General features: G+C 36.2%; 8 protein-coding genes across 8 annotated transcripts; 4 read left to right on the top strand and 4 right to left on the bottom strand.

Annotated features, from left to right (window-relative positions):
* The first annotated feature begins 1,368 nt into the window (after positions 1-1,368).
* EV154DRAFT_245239 (uncharacterized protein) lies at positions 1,369-4,714 on the top strand. Its single transcript, XM_051594575.1, has 3 exons — positions 1,369-1,853; positions 1,948-2,083; positions 2,151-4,714. The coding sequence occupies exons 1-3, from the start codon at positions 1,537-1,539 to the stop codon at positions 4,650-4,652; spliced, it is 2,955 nt and encodes a 984-aa protein (XP_051457109.1). The 5' UTR covers positions 1,369-1,536; the 3' UTR covers positions 4,653-4,714.
* A 321-nt stretch (positions 4,715-5,035) lies between these two features.
* Positions 5,036-6,283, top strand: EV154DRAFT_552102 (uncharacterized protein). Its single transcript, XM_051605033.1, has 4 exons — positions 5,036-5,154; positions 5,224-5,396; positions 5,458-5,819; positions 5,894-6,283. The coding sequence occupies exons 2-4, from the start codon at positions 5,280-5,282 to the stop codon at positions 6,198-6,200; spliced, it is 786 nt and encodes a 261-aa protein (XP_051457108.1). The 5' UTR covers positions 5,036-5,154; positions 5,224-5,279; the 3' UTR covers positions 6,201-6,283.
* EV154DRAFT_245185 (uncharacterized protein) lies at positions 5,993-8,074 on the top strand. Its single transcript, XM_051594574.1, has 4 exons — positions 5,993-6,381; positions 6,458-6,656; positions 6,732-6,774; positions 6,852-8,074. The coding sequence occupies exons 1-4, from the start codon at positions 6,350-6,352 to the stop codon at positions 8,039-8,041; spliced, it is 1,464 nt and encodes a 487-aa protein (XP_051457107.1). The 5' UTR covers positions 5,993-6,349; the 3' UTR covers positions 8,042-8,074.
* Positions 8,075-8,707: 633 nt separating this feature from the next.
* EV154DRAFT_510655 (ricin B lectin domain-containing protein) lies at positions 8,708-9,524 on the bottom strand. Its single transcript, XM_051601728.1, has 5 exons — positions 9,414-9,524; positions 9,253-9,355; positions 9,180-9,197; positions 8,986-9,122; positions 8,708-8,928 (listed from the first exon to the last, which is right to left on the bottom strand). Exons 1-5 carry the CDS (start codon positions 9,498-9,500, stop codon positions 8,737-8,739), a joined length of 537 nt encoding a protein of 178 aa, XP_051457106.1. The 5' UTR covers positions 9,501-9,524; the 3' UTR covers positions 8,708-8,736.
* Positions 9,525-10,971: 1,447 nt separating this feature from the next.
* On the bottom strand, positions 10,972-13,046 carry EV154DRAFT_444161 (4-coumarate-CoA ligase 2). The gene is made up of 7 exons (XM_051597048.1): positions 12,817-13,046; positions 12,726-12,765; positions 12,368-12,670; positions 12,284-12,308; positions 11,838-12,225; positions 11,662-11,785; positions 10,972-11,611 (listed from the first exon to the last, which is right to left on the bottom strand). Exons 1-7 carry the CDS (start codon positions 13,036-13,038, stop codon positions 11,082-11,084), a joined length of 1,632 nt encoding a protein of 543 aa, XP_051457105.1. The 5' UTR covers positions 13,039-13,046; the 3' UTR covers positions 10,972-11,081.
* A 1,386-nt stretch (positions 13,047-14,432) lies between these two features.
* On the top strand, positions 14,433-14,840 carry EV154DRAFT_421639 (uncharacterized protein; the record flags this gene model as incomplete). The annotated part of the gene is made up of 2 exons (XM_051596041.1): positions 14,433-14,481; positions 14,554-14,840. Coding segments are annotated over 2 exons (336 nt in total), but the record flags the coding sequence as incomplete, so codon positions are not given.
* Positions 14,841-15,546: 706 nt separating this feature from the next.
* Positions 15,547-16,585, bottom strand: EV154DRAFT_510650 (uncharacterized protein). The gene is made up of 2 exons (XM_051601727.1): positions 16,459-16,585; positions 15,547-16,397 (listed from the first exon to the last, which is right to left on the bottom strand). The coding sequence occupies exons 1-2, from the start codon at positions 16,567-16,569 to the stop codon at positions 15,744-15,746; spliced, it is 765 nt and encodes a 254-aa protein (XP_051457103.1). The 5' UTR covers positions 16,570-16,585; the 3' UTR covers positions 15,547-15,743.
* A 602-nt stretch (positions 16,586-17,187) lies between these two features.
* Positions 17,188-19,238, bottom strand: EV154DRAFT_603050 (uncharacterized protein). The gene is made up of 7 exons (XM_051607328.1): positions 19,073-19,238; positions 18,963-19,015; positions 18,770-18,913; positions 18,641-18,719; positions 18,491-18,582; positions 18,351-18,427; positions 17,188-18,286 (listed from the first exon to the last, which is right to left on the bottom strand). Exons 1-7 carry the CDS (start codon positions 19,230-19,232, stop codon positions 17,383-17,385), a joined length of 1,509 nt encoding a protein of 502 aa, XP_051457102.1. The 5' UTR covers positions 19,233-19,238; the 3' UTR covers positions 17,188-17,382.
* Positions 19,239-19,704: the final 466 nt, after the last annotated feature.

Genomic DNA, 19,704 nt, shown 5'->3' with positions numbered 1-19,704 from the left:
TTGACGGAGGTTTCCATGGTAGTTTGATGATGTTAAATTGTCTTAGAAAGGTACGTACATGCTCTTAAATGAATGTGTAAGATTTTATATATATTTCTTATGGACATTGCAACAATTTGATCATTTTTTTTTAAAAAAAGACCTGGCTAATTCTCCTGCGATAGGGCAAGTAGTGATTTTACTATGAGGCAAGGTAGTGGGTATGATACGGGTCAGTGTCTTTACAAGTTAAAAAAACTAGCATCTATTTTGGGCTCAAGCTAATCTAGTCAAAACGGATTTACACACTACCAAGGAATAAAGCAGTATTAAAGAAGTTTTCTCAAGATGCCCAAGATAAAAAATGTTAATAATACATTAATCTATATAATGCACCACCAACAGTTTGGAAAGCATGCATTCCCACATCTAATATCTTCAAAGATTTGTATTTTTGGAGGTAAATCCTATTCTAAATGTCAGAAGATATTCTCAAGATAAATACCTCTGCCTATGCTTGTAGCGTTAATATTTTGGTTGGACCATTTAGAAAGATTGTGTTAAAGTAATATAAATATATCAAATAACCGAACACAAAAAATGTCAGCGCACACTTGACGTTTGTATCACGCTTGATGAAGAAACGACCATGCAGTAATGAATGATCGAAATAAGAATAAAAATAATCGATCATGGCATAGTAGGGGCTCATTTGTAAGCAGGCGACACCTTACTATAAGTTTCATTTAAATGTGAAATTCTCATCTCACCCAAACGGGGATTGTGTTACTTTTTTTTTGTTAAAAAGAGGTTGTGCACCAAGTTTCATATATGCGGGTTTTATTTTTATCAAATGTAAGTCATAAGAACTCAAACGGTGGGGCTCGATGAATATGGTTAATCTTATTGGCATATGATTGCTTGAGTTATTTTCATTGGATACATACAAAAGAACAACTTACTTGTAAGGCGCAGGTAAAGTTCCTAAATCATATAAAATCTTTATTACCGTGATTTGATTTCAGTAGAAAACAGCAATTTTCATGATTGTTACCTGATTTTTTCAAAAAAAAGGAAGAATAAAAAGGAAGATAACGTTTTTATTTTTATTTTTGTAACATTGAATTATCCAGAATTGTGAATTTATAATTATATTAAATGCCAATATCAAAATAGGTTGCACACAAAAGATTAGGGTCAACAATAGTGAAAACGTATTAGAAAAAAAAAGGTTTTTGTAATACAGGATACAAATGTTTTTTTTTTTTTTGTGAAGTAAACAAATAAACTTGCTTAGAAATTCCATTTGTTAGAAAATATGTACTATTGTTGAAACAAGTAATAAAAGAAAATAATATTGTCGACCTTGTTTTTCGACAATATTCCTAGTCATCACAGTGTCATAAAGTGGCCCAGCAATCACATGTAGATCAAGTAACACACGTGACGGCCTAATCAAAAAGCCAAATTGGGGATCCTCCACAACTATTTATTTGAGAGTGGGCCTGCTCTCTTTGTTCTTTTTCTTTCTAGGAGAGAACTTTTTTTTTAACCAGTATGGCTGTTTCAGCACAACAGTTGACATCGTACTCAGCTACTTTATACAATGCATCGCCCACGTTATTACCAGAGAATATAGCCAGTTTTATTACCGCAATCGCCTTAGCTACGAGACTATCACTACGATGTTCATCACTCTTGATTGAAGCGCTTTTAGAATCCGTGAAACACAGTACATCATTTTCGTTTGGATTATCAAGGCAGGCATTGATTAATGCCTTATCAACAGCCAAAAAGCTGCATGAACTGACAGCGCCTTCTTCGTCAGTAATTACTGCTGATAATATGTCGAAAGATTCACTCGATCAAGAAAGGTAACATAGCGTGCGCATACACCAAAACAAAGCGATAAAAAAAAAAGAAAAGAAAAAAAGACTAAACCTATTTTGTTTATGTATATATTTTTAGAAATGGGTTTCTACAGGTGCTCGATAAATATACAAATCTTGGTGTCTATATTGTACACCATTCATTCACATTGGTTGAATTGTTTACGTTATCTGGTATTCAATTCACATCTCAAACAATTAAGTCTGGTCTAATGGTAAAACTTAATACTCTTATATATTTTTTTTCTTTTGTTATTGATTATATAATTTTTTTTTTCGTAGGCAGCAGAAGAATCCGTTAGTATTATTGATGGCATTTTTGGATCGAACGAATCATCACGAGCGATAGCCTCAATTGTTACACTGGTAAATCGTGAACTGACCCGAGATCCTAATTTTGCGCTTACAAAAGTAGGCAAAGTTGCTATCCTTTCAGGTCTGACAAAAGCCATGACAGCTTTTGCCGTACTTCAAAATGTTACCCACAAACGTACCATGAAGAATATGAAGACAACGGTACTATGGAAAGGTCTGGTAGTAGAAGAAGATACACAAAAGGCATTGATACAATACAAAGAAGAGAACACATCTGAGCATGATGATATTATTCACGAATTAGAAGAAATTTTGGCAGGGAATACAGATGACAATAAACGACTTAGTGTGTCTTCCAACAAGTCAATAGATTTGGCTCTAGACAATTTTGGAAATCCATATAATATGTATGAAGTCACAACAACTACAAATCGAATCACAACGAGAACCACTCAGATCAGACCTATTGATGTTTATGGATTTGATCAACCCAAGACCAAACAAATTGTAGAAAAAACCAACGAAGAAGAGCAAGAGTCTTTTATGGCTGCCATTGATCCTTACTCTCAAATTACTTCTTGTGCTACCACCCCTGACGAATCGAGTGTGATCCCATTTGAATCTGACGTACCAATGCCAGTGAAAAAGAAGGGTTTAGGCTTTAAGATTATGCTATCATCTGTATCAAAAAAACTGTCGCGAAAGAAAGTGGAGCGGCAAACACAATACGGGGTCATGACACAAGATACTTTAGAAGAAACTGTGGATGGTCCTATCACAACCATGACAAGTACATCCACCACATTACAATCATCTTACTCACAGCGGGACGAAAAATCTTTACCTTCTGTACCATTTTCAGATGACCCTGAGCCTGATCACAAATCCAAACGACGCATGTCTTGGAGCGGTATGAAATTTAATCTCGCCAAAAAAAAGAGCGTATCGAACCTATTTCAAAAAGGAGTTGAAACCCTAGCCAAGAAAAGATCACCGCCGCCGCCAATGCCTACATCCCCATACATACACAAATCCAACTCAATTAATAGTCTAGCTTCACTTTCTAGAACCTTAAAGACTACAACGTTTTACACAACACCATCAAAGACTTTGCTACGGTCTCCTTCAGTACCTGCCAAGCTTCACCAAAAGAAGGAAACATCTCCCTTGGATACCGAACCGAATCCAAGAAATTTTCCACGAAAACATATTATCAATAACATTGCTCATTTTATTCGTTATGCCAGTGCAGCTTACGGAGAATCATTCATGCGTATCTTGGGTATTGGAGATATTCCTAGTGTCCTTCCTAACTCTCATCACCCCAATCATCACGCATTTGCTCATCATACCGGTGTAGCTATTGAAGATATTTTACTTTCGAGCTATACAGACACCACCATTCTTTCTTCTGTAAGTAATTCCAAGTTACATGCATTAGTTCATTATGTCACGGTTGATCATAGCGCACAAGCCATTGTCTTGACATGCCGCGGTACACTTGGCTTAGGTGATGTGTTGACAGATTTGACGTGCGAGTATAGAGAGTTTACATTGCCCACAGATCAACTCCCTCATGCGCATAACCCAACCGACGCAAAGAATCATCCGAGACAGTATGTGGCTCATGGTGGAATGTTGGAGGCAGCACAGTTACTTGCTATTCAAAAAGGCAAAGTTTTTGAAGCCATTAAAAAGGGGTTAGAAGAACATCCCAGCTATGGCCTGGTGTTGTGTGGTCATTCTCTTGGTGCAGGTGTTGCAAGCTTACTCGGTGTGTTATGGAGCGAAGAAAAAGTCCATTTTCTATCCAGGCATCTAGAAGATGCCGATTTAGATGCTTTTACAACCTCTTCCATCAAACGAGAATCATGCCCGTTTGTTACTTCTGAACTTTCTGGACTGCCATCAGGAAGACCTATTCATTGTTATACATACGGTTCACCGTGCGTTATGTCGCTTTCCTTGAGTGAGTATTGTGGACAAGGATTGGTGACAAGTGTAGTGCATGCGTTTGATATTGTGAGCAGCTTGAGTCTTGGTCTCCTCCGAGATTTCAAAAATGTGGCAGTCAGCCTACATGAAGATAGCCACATTACGGACGAGATCATGAATCGAGTCATTGGTAGATATCACAAGAAATTGGAGGAAGAGGAGCATGATCAATGGTTTTGGGCACTGATCAAGACAATGCGAGCCGATATGCGAGAAGAAAAACTGTTCCCGCCGAGTACAACATATTTAATCGAGTCGGTGCCTCAATTGGTCCAACATTCGACAGAAGAATCCGAGGGTTCAGCTACAAGCAAGCATAAACGAGCTCATATGGTTCAATTAAGCCGGTGTGATGATGTACAAGCTAGATTTTCAGAGATTGTGTTTTCTAGAACCATGTTTATGGATCACTCGCCTAATATGTATGAAAAGGCAATTAAACAATTAAATAAAGGTTTTTTTGGAGGCCATTAGATTGCCCTTTATAATTGACAATTAATCTTTTTAATCTGCGAGGTTGTAATTTAACAAACGCTTTTAATTTTCACCTGCTTTCATACGTATTATTCCTTGTTTTCATATTCATTGGATGGTTTTTATCTTTAAAATTTTGTCATCATGACGCTTCTTGAGCTTTTCTCAAAACTAATGCTTAGATTACCCCCCAACTCTCTCTATCTGTATAATTGGTTTAATGCTATTGCTAAAAAGATTATGTCGAGGATAAGCAAGATAAGTTATTTGTTATCTTATCGTTTTCGAATTTAGGGATTACAAAAAAAAAAAAAAAAAAATTAAAGATCCGTTGGACCTGTAAGAAAAAAAGGTTTTCATTTTCATATTTGTTTTTTTCTAATGTCTAATACATGATTACAATTTTACCTGCGAGATTAAGGATTATTTATTTTCCTAGATCTCACCTGATCCATGTTACTCATGCCATTGCCAAGATGCTATTGTTTAAAAACGTCAATGGGTAAAAAAAGGGGGGAAGGTGTCAAAAAGAAGGGGGACGAAAGTATTCACGATTTTTTGTTTGTGTTAGTGATGAGTATTTCTTTTCTTTTACAGAAAATGGATATGGTGTTTCTATAGTAGCAAATGAAGCAGCTATTGATCAGGATTTCTTGCCTGCCCTGGAGGCAGCGAGTTGTCCTGATTTGGGAGCACCTAGTGGAGTGCTTCGTGTATTACAAGTGGATGATGATGGAGGGCAAGGTCAGGAACTGCTGTTTTATATAAATAAACCAAGGCCGTCTAAAGCTTGTTCACTAAATAGATGCTAGTGGTAAGAGAATCAGTGAAATCTCGGAGCCTTTGGCGGAAGGACGGTTCTCTATTTTGTATATCGACCTATCAAACAGATTTTGTACTTGTGAATGAGTCAAAATTACATAATGTAATTAAAACATTACGGCAGGACGGATTTGATGTTGAAGAGGATGGGTGTTTTACTGTGACTGAAGAGGAAGAGGATTACGAGGACACAGCTTTATTATCGCCAGTAGATCCAACGCAATTTTTGTTAGATACGGATGTGTTAGATAATGAGCTACAGTGCGTAGGGTTAAACCGACATTATAGGTCTGACTGGGTTATTACCGTTTTAAAAATATTGTGCTACCCTGACCTTGTCCAGAGGTGATTTAATTTATACAATAAGAATTAAGGTTTTAGTATATACATGTGTGACTAACAATCAAATTCTAAATTAGTGAGGATCATAAACGATTCTGTTCTTTTGTGGCAACTAGCGAAGATATCTCACTTATAGCGGATACACATATTGTTTCTTCGTTTGAAGAAAACATGCTGATGAAAGAGCAAGACGGCACGACCTTACGAGTGATTCAAGTACATTTTTCAGGCTCCAATGTTGAACGTTGTGGTATTGTACGATGTATTTCCAAGCCATTATCGATGGAGGCCAATATCAATATGTTCTACTTAAGTACATTCATGACAGCTAATATCATTGTCTCTGTGGATGATTTGGAAAGAGCTGTCAACATTTTATCGTGAAAAAGTGACGTCGGTTCATGGTTGTTTTGTACAACATGATTGGGTCCAGTGTGCTCAATAAGAAAATTATTTTTTTCCCCATCTCTTTTTTTCTTTCATCACTTTAAACATTGATAAGCTCTTTTTTTTTAAAAAAACACACATTAAACATGACTACTCAAATGAATTTTGGACCTGAATGGTAAATATCTAGAGCTTATAGTCTGGCTAGAAATTGTACCGGGAATTGATGCCCTATTTTTTTGTTCATTGAAAAGGATGCGCGGTGGAGAGATGCCCAAGCGCAGTTCACAATGCACTAATTTTATTAGTGATAACAAAAACGATGATTTCAAATATTCAAAAGATTACATGTTAAGTTTATACAAGACGGTAGATTTACCAAACGATATTCAACATCAAGAGTATCCAGTTACTGTCCAAGACCAAAGTCCATTGTCTCTATTAGAGAAGGAGGTAAACAAAAGAACAAAAAAAAAAGTATTTACAGGCACATTTTTCTCATGTCTCTAAAATAATTGGACGCCATAGTACAAGTCCGATAACATTTTTTCATTTGAGAATTTTGGTGAAGGTACTAAAAAAATCATCCATTCTAAAATAAACATGTGCACCTGTAACTTAGACTAATACTGTTTTTTCTTATTCTAGCTAATGGCAAAAAATCAGACCTGTATTCTTTAATGAGCAATAATGAAGTAGATGAAGTACCTCTTTGGAGCGGAGTCGATAAATACGATGCTGTTGGGAACTTTGACAGTTTCGGTGTCTATCTTGACCAAGAGCCAGAAAAAGAAGTATTTATAGGCAACCCCATGGTAGAACCACAGAGGTCTTATCAATGGATTTATCGAGATCCCATTGGTATTATACAGGGTCCATTTACCGGTTTAGAAATGCAAGGATGGTATGAAGCTGGTTTCTTTGAACATAACCTGCATGTAAAGCGTGAAGATGTACCTTATTTTGAGCCTATCGATGCTTTAATTCTTAAGGTCAAGAACAGCAAAATCCCTTTTTTAGCTCCTTGGCCATCCAATGACCCCACTTTTAATAATGGGTTGAATGTGGCACCACCACAACCACCACTAATATCTCCTTTTGGTAACCCACCATTTGCTTCTTCACGAGTGGGTAGGACTACTTCGGCTTGGGAAAATATTAATACCACCACACCCTCTTCTTCCTGGCTGAGTCATCAAAATGATCCCTTGTATCAAAATACAACACCTAGACAAAGGGATAACCTTTATGAAGCAGATTTAGATTATCAACAATTAGCAATGAACAAACAAATGGAACAGCAATATTTGACCATGTTACGTCAGAACCAACAACACCATATTCTATTACAACAACGTATGGTTCAACAGCAGCAGCAACAGCAGCAGCAGCAGCAACAGCAACAACAACAACAATTATTACTACAGCAACAACAACAACAGAGACAACAAATATTTATGAGTAACCAAAACTACGAACCTATTGAGCCTTCCATGAATAGAGGATGGAGTTCTGTACCTGGTACGCCTGGTATCATTGATACTGCTCAAAATCCATGGAGTAATAGATTTAGTGAACCCTTTGTTCCATCACCACCACGTCGTTCTCGGTCAAGATCACCTCAAAAAACTCAAATTGAGCACGATGATTCATTGACATTTACTCAAGATGATGCCTTGTCATTTACTTTAGGTAGTATGTCACTCAATGAGCCCGCTGAAGTAGCAGCTACGACAGAGCCTGTTTCAAATGAATCTGCCTGGGTACCTCAGACAGTACCAAATAAGACATTACGCGAGATTCAATCAGAAGAAATAACTCAAAGTAGAAAGGTATGAAAATATATTTACAGATATTCATCATTTTTTTTTTTAATATCTTTAATAGAAGATTCAATCACGATCGAATACTTGGTCAGCGGTTTCATCCACAACTAAGCCCAAGCCCAGTCCATCCGTCTCGAATAATACGCGAAATCAACAAACAAAATCCAACGCATGGGAAACACCCGTGCGACAAAAGCGTGTGTCGACACCTAGTTTACCATCCGTGAGCATGTCAACACCTAGATCTTCCAGTCGACACCCTACCATTAAAAGTGAACCTAAGGGTCCCAGTGAGGAATTTTTAAAATGGTGTAAATTATCTTTACGCGAATTAAATCCTGGTGTGAATGGTAAGAAGAAAAAAAAATTAACTTTGTATAAGCATACAAAGAGGAGACTAAATACATTATATAGTGGATGATATATTGCAAATGTTGCTTAGTTTCCCTGTTGATAACAGTTGCTTAGAAATTATACATGATATTATTTATACGAACTCAAAGTCCATGGATGGTCGTCGTTTTGCCAACGATTTCATGAGTCGTAGAAAAGCTGATTTGGATGGGAAATTAAACGTCGTCTTGCCAAAGACGAATCCTGTTTCCTCTGAATTTAAAGTCGTTACTAAGAAGGGTAAAAAGAAGCAACAACAACAATAAAGACATCCACCCCTTCTTTTTTTTTTTTTTTTTTTTTTTTAATTAAAATTACAATGCATAGGTCGCCGAACTAAATGAGTAGTCCTCATCTTCCTTCTCATTTAGTGAGACACTGGTCGAACTGATTTGACTAGAAGAATCACTTGTTCCAAAGGGTATCAAATCCCACAGTTGATTTAAATTGTCTTCATATTTTCGATTATAAAGTAAGACAACAGTACCTGGTTTTGTCCAATTACCCTACAACATAATCCAAAGTTAGCACACACTACAGTTTTGAACAATAATGTCACCTACTCTAATGTCAAGGACCAAGTTGGGATTAACTTGGGGGTATATAACACCATCTTCACGATAGTACCATCTTTGATTTTGGGCGTCTTCGATCATTTTTCGTTTATACTGGATGATTTGCTTATCGTTTTCCAACATACCTAAGACATTTCATATAAATGAAACAGTGCATTTCTTTTTTTTATGGCCGGCATTACCTCCTTGCACGTCTAAAACTGAAATGTGGCAATATTAACAAGCGATCAAGCTTTGTGACATCCTATACGTTACCCATGCCGGAATTCTTGTTGATGATGTAACCGTGATCATACATCCATAGTTGGTTATCCATATCTTTTGTCTTCTTGGGCCAAACAACCACTTTTGCCGCTGCCTTTTTTATTTATTTAAGTCAGTCAGGGAGGCTTTCTTCATTTAATGTTCTTACTTACTTTTAACGAATCCAAGTGAACATCGAGTACCATTTGATGCGAGCATTTAGATTGGATAAAGAACCATCCGGGAGGGAAATTCGACATGCTGAATAGTTAAAAAAAAAAAAGAACAAAGAAAAAAATAATTCTCAAAATTCATTTTTAAGCACGCTTTATTTTTATTTTATGGATACGAAATGCTAAGCAGCAGCAGCGAAGCCAAAAGTAGAAGAAAATAATGACGCACATTGCATCATGCTGTTACCTAGGTTGGTTTTTTGATGTACCATTAAATGCTAGTATTTGTCATAATACTACATCGCATGCATTATGATTCATATGTACCATTTGCACATACCATGATGTTTAAGCGTGATTCTGCGACCTTTTTTTTTTTTATGTGGACCCTAATTTATGCAACCTTCTTTATATACTTCTTGATTCAATCCAGTAAAAATCGCATTCTACCACTGCTGTTATATATATTACTTTAATGGTAGAATAGTCTAAAACATGTGAAAAATAGCTACAGCATTCCCTTTAATCATATAGACTTCATTTCGATCATGATTTTTACCTTCTTAAGAAAAGTAAAATCCCTCTGCAATTGATCTTGTACATTCATACTGACTAAATTTATTTCTTATTACCTTCACTAATTGTAGTACCTGTATACTACCAAGGATACGTGGTTCATATGGATTACAAAAGCTGCAAATGGGCATCAGAGCACTTTACTGTACAAAACTGCGCATTTTTATTTTCCTCTAGTCACAGCTCTCTTATCTTTAATCTTAAGGCGACAAGAAGTAAACATAAGTTGGTTGAGTTTACATGCTCCAGCCAAATAAAAGTTCTTTTCAGTTACCTGACAAAGGGGTCCGGCGGCTCCTTGTGAGCTCTTGACCAATATCAAGGAATCACAAGGCTTAGATAGAGAAACATCTGAAAAGTCATGAATTATTTTAAGGTTGCAAAGGAAAATCAAACCATTTAGCTAGGATTAGGGTTTGTATATCCTGAAGACTCTTTCGTGATTTTTTAAAAAATGATGTTACACGTCTTAATCAGTTATTATTTTTCAAGTCGTCACTATCTTAGAAAATGCATGCTAATCTTGATAGGTATTTAATAAATCTAAACTTGATAATCAACAAGCTTTTCGTTGCAATAATGCGTCGCAATAATGTCACTTGAAGGGTTGTCTTCTTTTTTTCTGTGTCCCAGTTCTATCTGTTTGTTTTCAATTTTAAAACAGTGATACTCATAACACGATGATTGACATATGGATTTCTGTACATTATCGTATGTAAACAACAACAGATTCGATTAGTTACGACAATCCAGTTTTTTATTATTAATAACAACTAAGAACAATTGAAAAAACCAATGTTCGAGTGATCAATGCTGCTGAGCTGGTAACATGAATCTTTCCTGTTACATTTAGGTCTTATTTCAATAGTTTTGTGCCTGGTGCTACGATGCTCATACTCCATAACCTGGTCGGCTTGGAACTAGCCATCGCATGAACCAAATTAAATAGAGCCGACCATTTGAGAATATTTCTCAATTCTGTCTTGGTTTCAATAAGGCCACCCAACATGTCCTTTGGGGCTCTTGGCTAGTAAAATGCGTCTTTCGAAAAATCAGAGGGGCTATCATAACCTTTCTATGATTTTATTAAACTTATAATTTAGACTGAGTTATTTTTGATTCAGTCTTGAATAACTCTCTCAAGTCTTTTCTTAAAATTTTACCGGAAACACTTTTAGGGACGACATCGATAAATACAATACCGCCTCTAAGTCTTTTATAAGGCGTGACTTTCCCATTAACATATCTGTGAATCTCTGCTTCGGCTACCTTTGTATCTAGTTTTTTACCGCTAGGCCCCAATGTAACATAAGCTCTTGGGACTTCGGTCTCATTCTTCTCGTCATAGATGCCAATGACAGCAGCATCAGATACTAAGGGACATTCAAGCAAGACATTTTCAAGTTCTGCAGGTGCGATCTGATACGCATTGTATTTTATGAGTTCTTTCGAACGGTCTACAATATACCAATTGCCGTGTTTGTCTTCGTAGCCAATATCTCCGGTGTGAAGATATCCATCCTTATCAATAACCTCTGCTGTAGCACTTGGGTTGTGCAGATACCCTTGCATTACAATGGGGCCTTTGACACAAATTTCTCCTCGATCTCCTATAGGAAGCTCTTTATACTTTTTTAGATACCAATGTATGCAGTTTACTGTTTTGTTATACCTTTTCCGTTTTCGTCAACGACCTTTGTTTGCATATCATCAAGCATACGACCTACCGACCCTGGTGCATAGTTTTCAACCGTTTGATATGTCAAAACCGATGATGTTTCTGTCATACCATAACCCTATAAAAGATGTGTTATTATAAATTGATCATTTGATGGGCAAACTTTTTACTTGAAGAACTGGAGTGTTGAATCTTTTAGCAATTTGACGGGATAACTCCATAGAGACTGGAGCAGCTCCAGCATGGAAACCTTTAACGCTCGAAAAATCATATTTATCCACAATCGCCGGCGAGTTTAACAGTTGCAAAAGCATTGGTGGTACGACGTAAAGCGATGTTACTTTAAATTTTTGAACCGTAGCGCAAAATTCCTCGAGATCGTATCTTGCCATCAAAACTGTGGTCCTTCCCTCCAAAACAGACAGGTGAAGAAACCTAAATATACCTAAAATGTGAAATAAAGGAACAACAGCCAACAAAGGTCCTGAATTGTTCACTTCAGATGAAGACTTGATTGCATTGTTCAGTGCAACAGTGCTTGAAATAAAGTTGTGGTGACTAGGTATAGATGTGTTAACTTGTGATCTCCGTATTTCCTTTTGTTTGGGTGTCTTACCTAATCATTACACCTTTGGGTGGTCCTTCGAATTTTGTCGTGTTAAAAAGTTACGTGCGTTACACTTTATAAATGGGATTTTACCTGTTGTACCACTGGAAAAACAAATGTAAGCTAATGTCGATTTACTTTCTTCAAGAGTAAATTGACAAGGTGATGCTGTCTTTGAGATATTTAAAACCATTTCTCTCCAATTTTTTACTCTGCCTTTCGGATCATCACATATAGACCAGACATTAGACTCAGAGATGCCTACAGTTCTGGCCGCTTGGAGAGCAGAGTCGATATTTATAGGATGGGCAATAATGTATTTGGATCTGGAAATAACAAGCATCTTTTCAAGCTCAAACACCGTAAATAAGGGGTTAGATGGACATATGCTTCCACCTTGTAAGAATTATATCAGCACTGTAATATATTAAATATACAGGAATTTAATTACCTGCTGCTAATGTAGCTAGAACAATTGGAGGTACACTGATCTATTTTGTAAAACCTATCAGATAAATTTACAGAAGGGCGACTGGACTTACATTATTTGGCGTATAAAGACATAGTGAGTCCCCTTTTTTTAATCCAAGATTCATAAGACCTGCCGTTGCTTTCCCAACCAATTGCTTAAGCTCACCGAAGCTGAGAGTTTCTTCAGTACTTCCATCAATATAGATGGGATGATTATCAGAGACCTTTCTATCGTTGCTAAGTACCAAGTCAACTAAATTTGTATAACCGTATTCTCTTTCTGTGGAAGCCATTTTGAATGTTCAAGAAGAAAGAAACGAAAAAAAACAATAAATTAAGTTGCGACTAAACTTTTTAAAGTTCATGCACACAAAAAAAAAAGAAAAAACCGGATCGTGAGGCGTAAACACCGACCTGTTTCTGTGCCTATTTCGCGACTGCTTTTGAGTTGCTAACAAATAGGAGATTATGAAAGTACTCTTTTATTGAAAACTCGCGTTTGAATAGATCCCGATATACCAAAGAGCTTGTCCTTAGCAACAATACTTGGTAACGTAGAGTAAGAACCGTAAAATAAAGTCTCTCTTTTATATTATTTTTTACTTCTTGGGATTGGTGCGCTTAGAGGGATTTTATTTGCATCACAAAACCTGTTTAAATTTACATGCTTTGTGTATCCCCAAAATAAATAGATGTAAGTGTATCACTTTACATTTTAATTTCACTGTAAAAATTCTGCGATTTACGTTTATAACCAAATATAAATCCCATTTGGAAGGGATTGCACTTACTTCTGAGAAAAAAAAATTAAAGCATATCAGTATTAGTTTTTTGCTTGGAACTGAACTTAAAAGCCTATCAGTATTAAATTATCCTAACCTGTTGAAGTAACAGCACTCACTACAGTAAAAAGGCAGACCAGAAAGGCTTGGAAATGAAATGATGGTGGTATTGATAATATGACATCCGTAAAAAGACTGATGCCCTTCGACACCATCCTCGTCTTGTCTCCTTATTCACATTAATCCAACGTCTTTCATCCATCTTTGGTATTCCTATTCTTCATTCTTATTCATTTTCTTTGAATTACATGCTTCCATCGTCATCCTCTTACTCAGGAAGAAGATTATTTAAGGTGATTCGAACAATTGATTCAAATATTTAAGTAATACATATTAGATCACCACCTGATTCTAAAGGGAAGTATTTTAACGAATAGTTAAAACGTTCTATCAAAATTCCAAAAACATGATGAATTTTTTATATATCATTGCAATAGACGTGTTGAACTTTCCATCATTTTCTGGTATGTGGTCACTACAAAGTTTCTTATGAATACGTACTAAAAATTTGTACGCCTTGTACCCACCATCAAACTAGTAGAGGGTTAGTACATATATAAATCCAACTTTGGCGACTTTCATGTACTAACGATTTCCTGCTCTATATACTTTAGGGGCGAAAAGTCGAGCAAATCGTCTTCTGCAACCAGAAATAATGAGAGAGCGATAGCAGGAGAAGAGAAAATGGAAAGGAAGTTGATTGGAAGAAAAGTAGACTTGCTATTTAAGCGCCAACACTTAGAATATGGATGTTCCGAGTGTGGTAGATATGAAGATCAGACGAAGGAAATATATGATGGTTCGTTCAAAATGGTGAAGGTACTAAAAGACATGTTGTATAATTTGCGCCAAATTCAGTACGTGAATTTATTCTTGTTAGCTTTCTCATGTTCGGTAAGTGATGAATTACATAATCTTTACATTTGTCGATATATTAACTGTTAGTATTGGTAAATCTTCCTGTAGATAACAAGTTTTCGCTGATTTTATGTGATTCACCAATGGGATATGTTACTCAAATTAATTGTATAGATCCTTTGTTTTTACCCGAAGAGCCTGATGATATCAACATTAAATTGTTACCAATTTTAAAAACCGTTTATCAAGCCAGGCTAACCATGGAACAAACCAATGAACTTGTAAGAAAGTGTGTACCAGAAGTAAAACTTACCTCGAAGAATTCACGATTTTTATCACCATGTTTTAATACTGGAAAGAGAAAACGAAGTAATGATACCAGTACTAAAGAATAAGCAAGCAATTGCCTCTAAGTTAAAGTCATTATTTTTTATCCCATGTTATACCCTTTTTTACAATAATAAACTCATATATATTGAACAGTTTCTATGTCCCATTTTCAAAAGAGTGTCCCAAATTTTATTGAAATGGGCCAATTTTTTTTGTGGCCCAACCTATTTTCTTCAGCTGTACAATCCTCAAAGTTTCATACTGGGTGTCACACAGATTTGTAAGACTCCGGATTACTCATCATGGGAACACCTAAAAAGATAAAGTACGTTTTTTGATCACATTTCTGATAGAAATATTGCACCATCGCATAGAGCCCACATGCAATACTATATAAATTGTAGATCATGTTAGTTCAGGGTCTGATAGACGTGTGACCAGATACAGGGAAGTTGCAGAAGTCTGAGAAATTAGATTAAAACCAGTCATTTTGAAGATTTAATCGTTATGGGTAACAAAAACTCACTTGAACAACTGATACTATAAGAGTATATTAATAGGTTATACTAAAACATAAGATGCTTGGAATGCACGGGGTTGAATAACCTTCATCTTCATGTGGAAGCACCTAGTAAAGTATTATAAACGGGCAAGTTTTTTGTACTTTAAAAACGTGTGAGTGTTGATTTACAGATTGAACTTTTCTCTCCCGTTTAGAATACTATTTTTTAACCAGCTGATCGATTTTTATAACAACTTAAAATGGGACAATTCTAAAAGAGGTAAAAGATGAAGATTGAGAACACAAAAATATTATTATTTTGCATTCCAATAGTCATCTAATGATCATAGTTGCGACATTTATTATTAAAAAAACATATTTACAAGTTAAAAAAGAAATAAAAAAAAAAGGCATATCATAAAGAGGGAAAACACCTAAAACTAAAATATCATAAAGCCTACTTTTGTTATAATTCATCTTTGATCGATGTGGTATTTTTTGAGCCTAGGGTATCAGTTGAATCTGAGCTGGTCTTCTCAATTAAGAGGCCCCGAAGCCATTTCACCTCGAGTTCCAATTCTCGGACACGGTCTTCAAGACCTGAAGATTTTTCGGTCATCTCGCGCACAGTCTTTTCCATGCTTTGCTCTCTCATCTTTTTCTTGATACGAAATCTTGCGCTGGCGGCTGTGTTTCTCTTTCTTTTATCTTCTTCGGCGGGCGCTTTCTCTGCATTATTGACCACTTCAATAGGCGCCACGTTAGGCGAAGTAATAGGCAACATTCCGGTAGAACCAATGTTTGTGCTTGAAAGTAAGACCTTTGTTATTTCTTCAAGTGTCATAGCAGGCACTATTCTGGGTAACAATAATGGCTGAGTTTGCACTCTTGGTGTAGATGCAACAGGGCTCGCATATTGCTGTAAATTCTGAGTGTTCATTTGTTCCTGTTGTTGTTGAGGGAGTTCGTAGTCCAAATAGTTTGCTAGACTTTCGTATGTAATGCTTGAAGGACTAGAGTTGTCACTAATAGTTGGGCTTGAAGAAGTAGATGGCATAGGCTTATCATCATCTAATATACCACTACCAGGCTTAACATCAAATGTGAACTGGGCATTTGTCTGTAAAATTTAAAACTGTCAATACCAAATTATAGAATATGATTTTTTTATAATCAAGTACCCAAAGTGCCAAATTAGCTTCTGTCTCCATATCGGACGGTTTCGATTCAACTATAGAATCGAATACGAGGGCGTCTAAAGGATTGATATAGGTAGAGTATATGTTTGACATTTTTTATTTAAAAAAGAAAGATAGGGAAGAAAAAAAGAAAGAAGAAAAAAAAAAACCTTTAATTAATGAGGGTGTTTGCAATGCCTCACTTGATTAGTAATTAAACGACTACCAATCTTTCATTCCTGCACGTGAGTGGCATTTTAATAAACTGTGGCTTATTCACCCAAATATGGCTAAAACACCACGTAAGCTGCGTGTACATGATGCAAGAACACGAATATTTGTTTGTATCTCGAAGACGTATTTTTGCCTAAATTAACTTCTGGTATACTGTCTATTGTTAAATATATCGACCCATTTATAAATACTGTGTATTAAATCTACTACTATTACTTCTCAATAGAAAAATAAACACGTTTATGTTACTCAAAAACAAGAGGGCGGCTTCTCTAAAATGCCCTCGTATTGTATCCATAAAAAGTGCAACGTGGTGATAATAATGAGTATCACGAAAAAAGCAGAGCGTATTTTAAGACTTTTAATAGTTGATTACTAATTACATCTTATTTGTTTGCGCAAAGCCTCAAAACACAAAGAAAAACGTCCTGGTATGTTTGTTGGATACTTTCGAACATACTAACAAATACAATAGCCGAGTTTGGACTCGTATTAGTAAATAAAATAGACGCTCTTACTTGTATTTGTTAAAAAAAACCTATAACGATTCACCTTTGACAGGTTCCTCAGTTTGTCCTTTTGAAAGCAAGGTATTAGGTTTTTATTATTATTGCTATTGTTATTTATTTCAGGCTTGGTAAACTTCGTTACTTGCTATTTTGGTTAGAATACATGGCATGGAGTTATGCCACTCTATGATTTACGACTTTTGAAAGGAGAATAAAGAACATCCAGCAAGCCACGGATACCGAAAACAGATGCCCAGGACGATGTTTCCTTGATTTCTTCTGTATCTTCCTGATTTATTTCAGCTGGTTCCACATTATCTTCGACTATAGGGGTGCTTTTGATACTGTCTGAGGTTGCTTCAATTTCACGGACATCTAAATCTTCGATTGTAACCTCTTTGACACTATTTTTGTCGTCGGTTGTCGCCTCCACTTTAATTGTGTCATTCTGGCCCACACAATTATCCTCATCCACAACTTCCTTTGCTCCATCTTGTGTTTCCGTGGTTAAAACCTCGGTAACTTCCTCTACGACAGTAGTTACAGTTAAGACGGTAGTCACGCTAACGTCAGTTGCATCTTCTGCGACAGGTATTTCAATGATATCACTAGTTACGACGACATCTTTTACAATAGGGTCATTCTCTCCGGCAGCTTCTTCCAAATCAACGTCGTTTGCAATACAGCTTATAGTATCATCTTCTGCAGCAACCTCATTCACTGTAACTTCTACTGTAACATCTTCCACTATAACATCTTCCACTGTAATATCCTCCACTGTAATATCCTCCACTGTGACATCTTCCACTGTAACACCTTCCGCTGTTATATCTTCCACGGTAATATCCTCCACGGTAATATCCTCCACTGTAATATCCTCCACTGTAATATCCTCTGTTGTAACATACTCTACTGTATCATCCTTTTCAATAGTATCCTCTACTGTAACATTTTCTGAAGAATCTTCTAAAGTGATATCCACGGACATACTCTCTTCGGTGGCAATATCTTCAACAATAGTGTCCTGCATAGCAACATCCTCTTTAACCGGTTGCTTATCCTCCATTAACTCTTTTGACGCCTTCTTTCTATCATTATTATTATTGTTTAGCGAAATTATCTTAATACAAAAAAAAATAGAAGTGTACTTACAGCTTTCCTAAAGTATCGGATGCAAGTGCTAACGCAAGCTTATGTTCATCTACATTAGAGCGTGCAGATATATGACGCTACACACAGTTATTAAAGTTAACATTGAGTTATATTTCGAAGGCATTATCCTTATACATTACCACAGTGATATCGCGCTTGTTTTCTGTAATTTTATCACGGATTTGATCAGCTAACTCTTTGTAGTGGTACTTTTTGTCTGGATTTGTGATAGCTGAGTCAGATATATCATTAGTGTCAAGAAAATTACATTTTAGGCTGTGATTGATTACCTTGTGGCAAACCTCTACAAGAGACATTGATTACGATGGGTTCTATTGTTTTTAAAGAATTGATGGCATGTAATGCACCCTGTTTTCAATGTTAGTAGAATAACCACGATAAATATATACTAGTATTACCAAGACGTGACCATAATCCGAATTTTGGAGTTCATCTTCAATGATAAATGTATTGCCAAAGTTACGTTCGTCGTTATCACCAAAGAACACTCCATAGGCACCGTATTCACTGTTAACGACCGCGCCAACCCAAATATGAGTTTCCTATTACTGAATTAATATATTTTGCTGAGCTACATAGTAATTTGAGTACCTTTGGCTTCGTAGGGTTAACTTCCTTTGTAATAAAGGAATCCAAAGTGCCATCTGAACAAATTATTAGTAAAACTGTTTTTAGATTTCAAAATGTCAGGTTGTATTTACTTTTAGGAAGACGTTTTCTGGACTTTTTAGTCACTGGTTGCGTGTCATTTTGAGACTTTCTCTTTCTCTTTTTTAACTTTTTAGCTCTAGTGGGAGAATCTGAATCGAACGAGATGAAGGAAGGGACTCGCGTGTCCTGGAAATCTAGGTCAGAATTCATGTTTATAAAGCAAGGTCTTAAAAAATTAATAAACGGCGACTGTAGAAAATTATATTGGGTGTGACTTGTACCACAGTGCATAAGCTTTATTTTAGCAAAACCCGTCACTAACAACGCATATTTTTATTGCGGCACAACAAGACACACGGCCTTGTTGTCTACCTATTTATATTCCTGTTACACACCAGTTTCGTCTTAAACTTCTTCATCTTTCAAACACAAACCCGGCTTCTCGGCTGTAGCCCATCATCACATCTAGCTGGCGTACTAACGTCTTCTCCGACAGGATCGCTAAGCTATGGATATTGGGTTTACAACTGTTGTTTGATCACAGAGAACGTCTGACAGATAAACAAATATGAGTCAACAGATGTATATGCCTATAAAATTTTTACTCAAGACCAGTCGAGAGTCTCTGACACCAAATGCTTGAAAACATCTGTAATATTTTAGCCGTCTTCATTAATCGTTG

The sequence above is a fragment of the Mucor mucedo genome (assembly GCF_025094135.1).
Source record: "Mucor mucedo strain NRRL 3635 chromosome Unknown EV154scaffold_52, whole genome shotgun sequence".
Classification (NCBI taxonomy): Eukaryota; Fungi; Mucoromycota; class Mucoromycetes; order Mucorales; family Mucoraceae; genus Mucor; species Mucor mucedo.
This window is presented reverse-complemented; position numbering and strand designations above follow the sequence as displayed.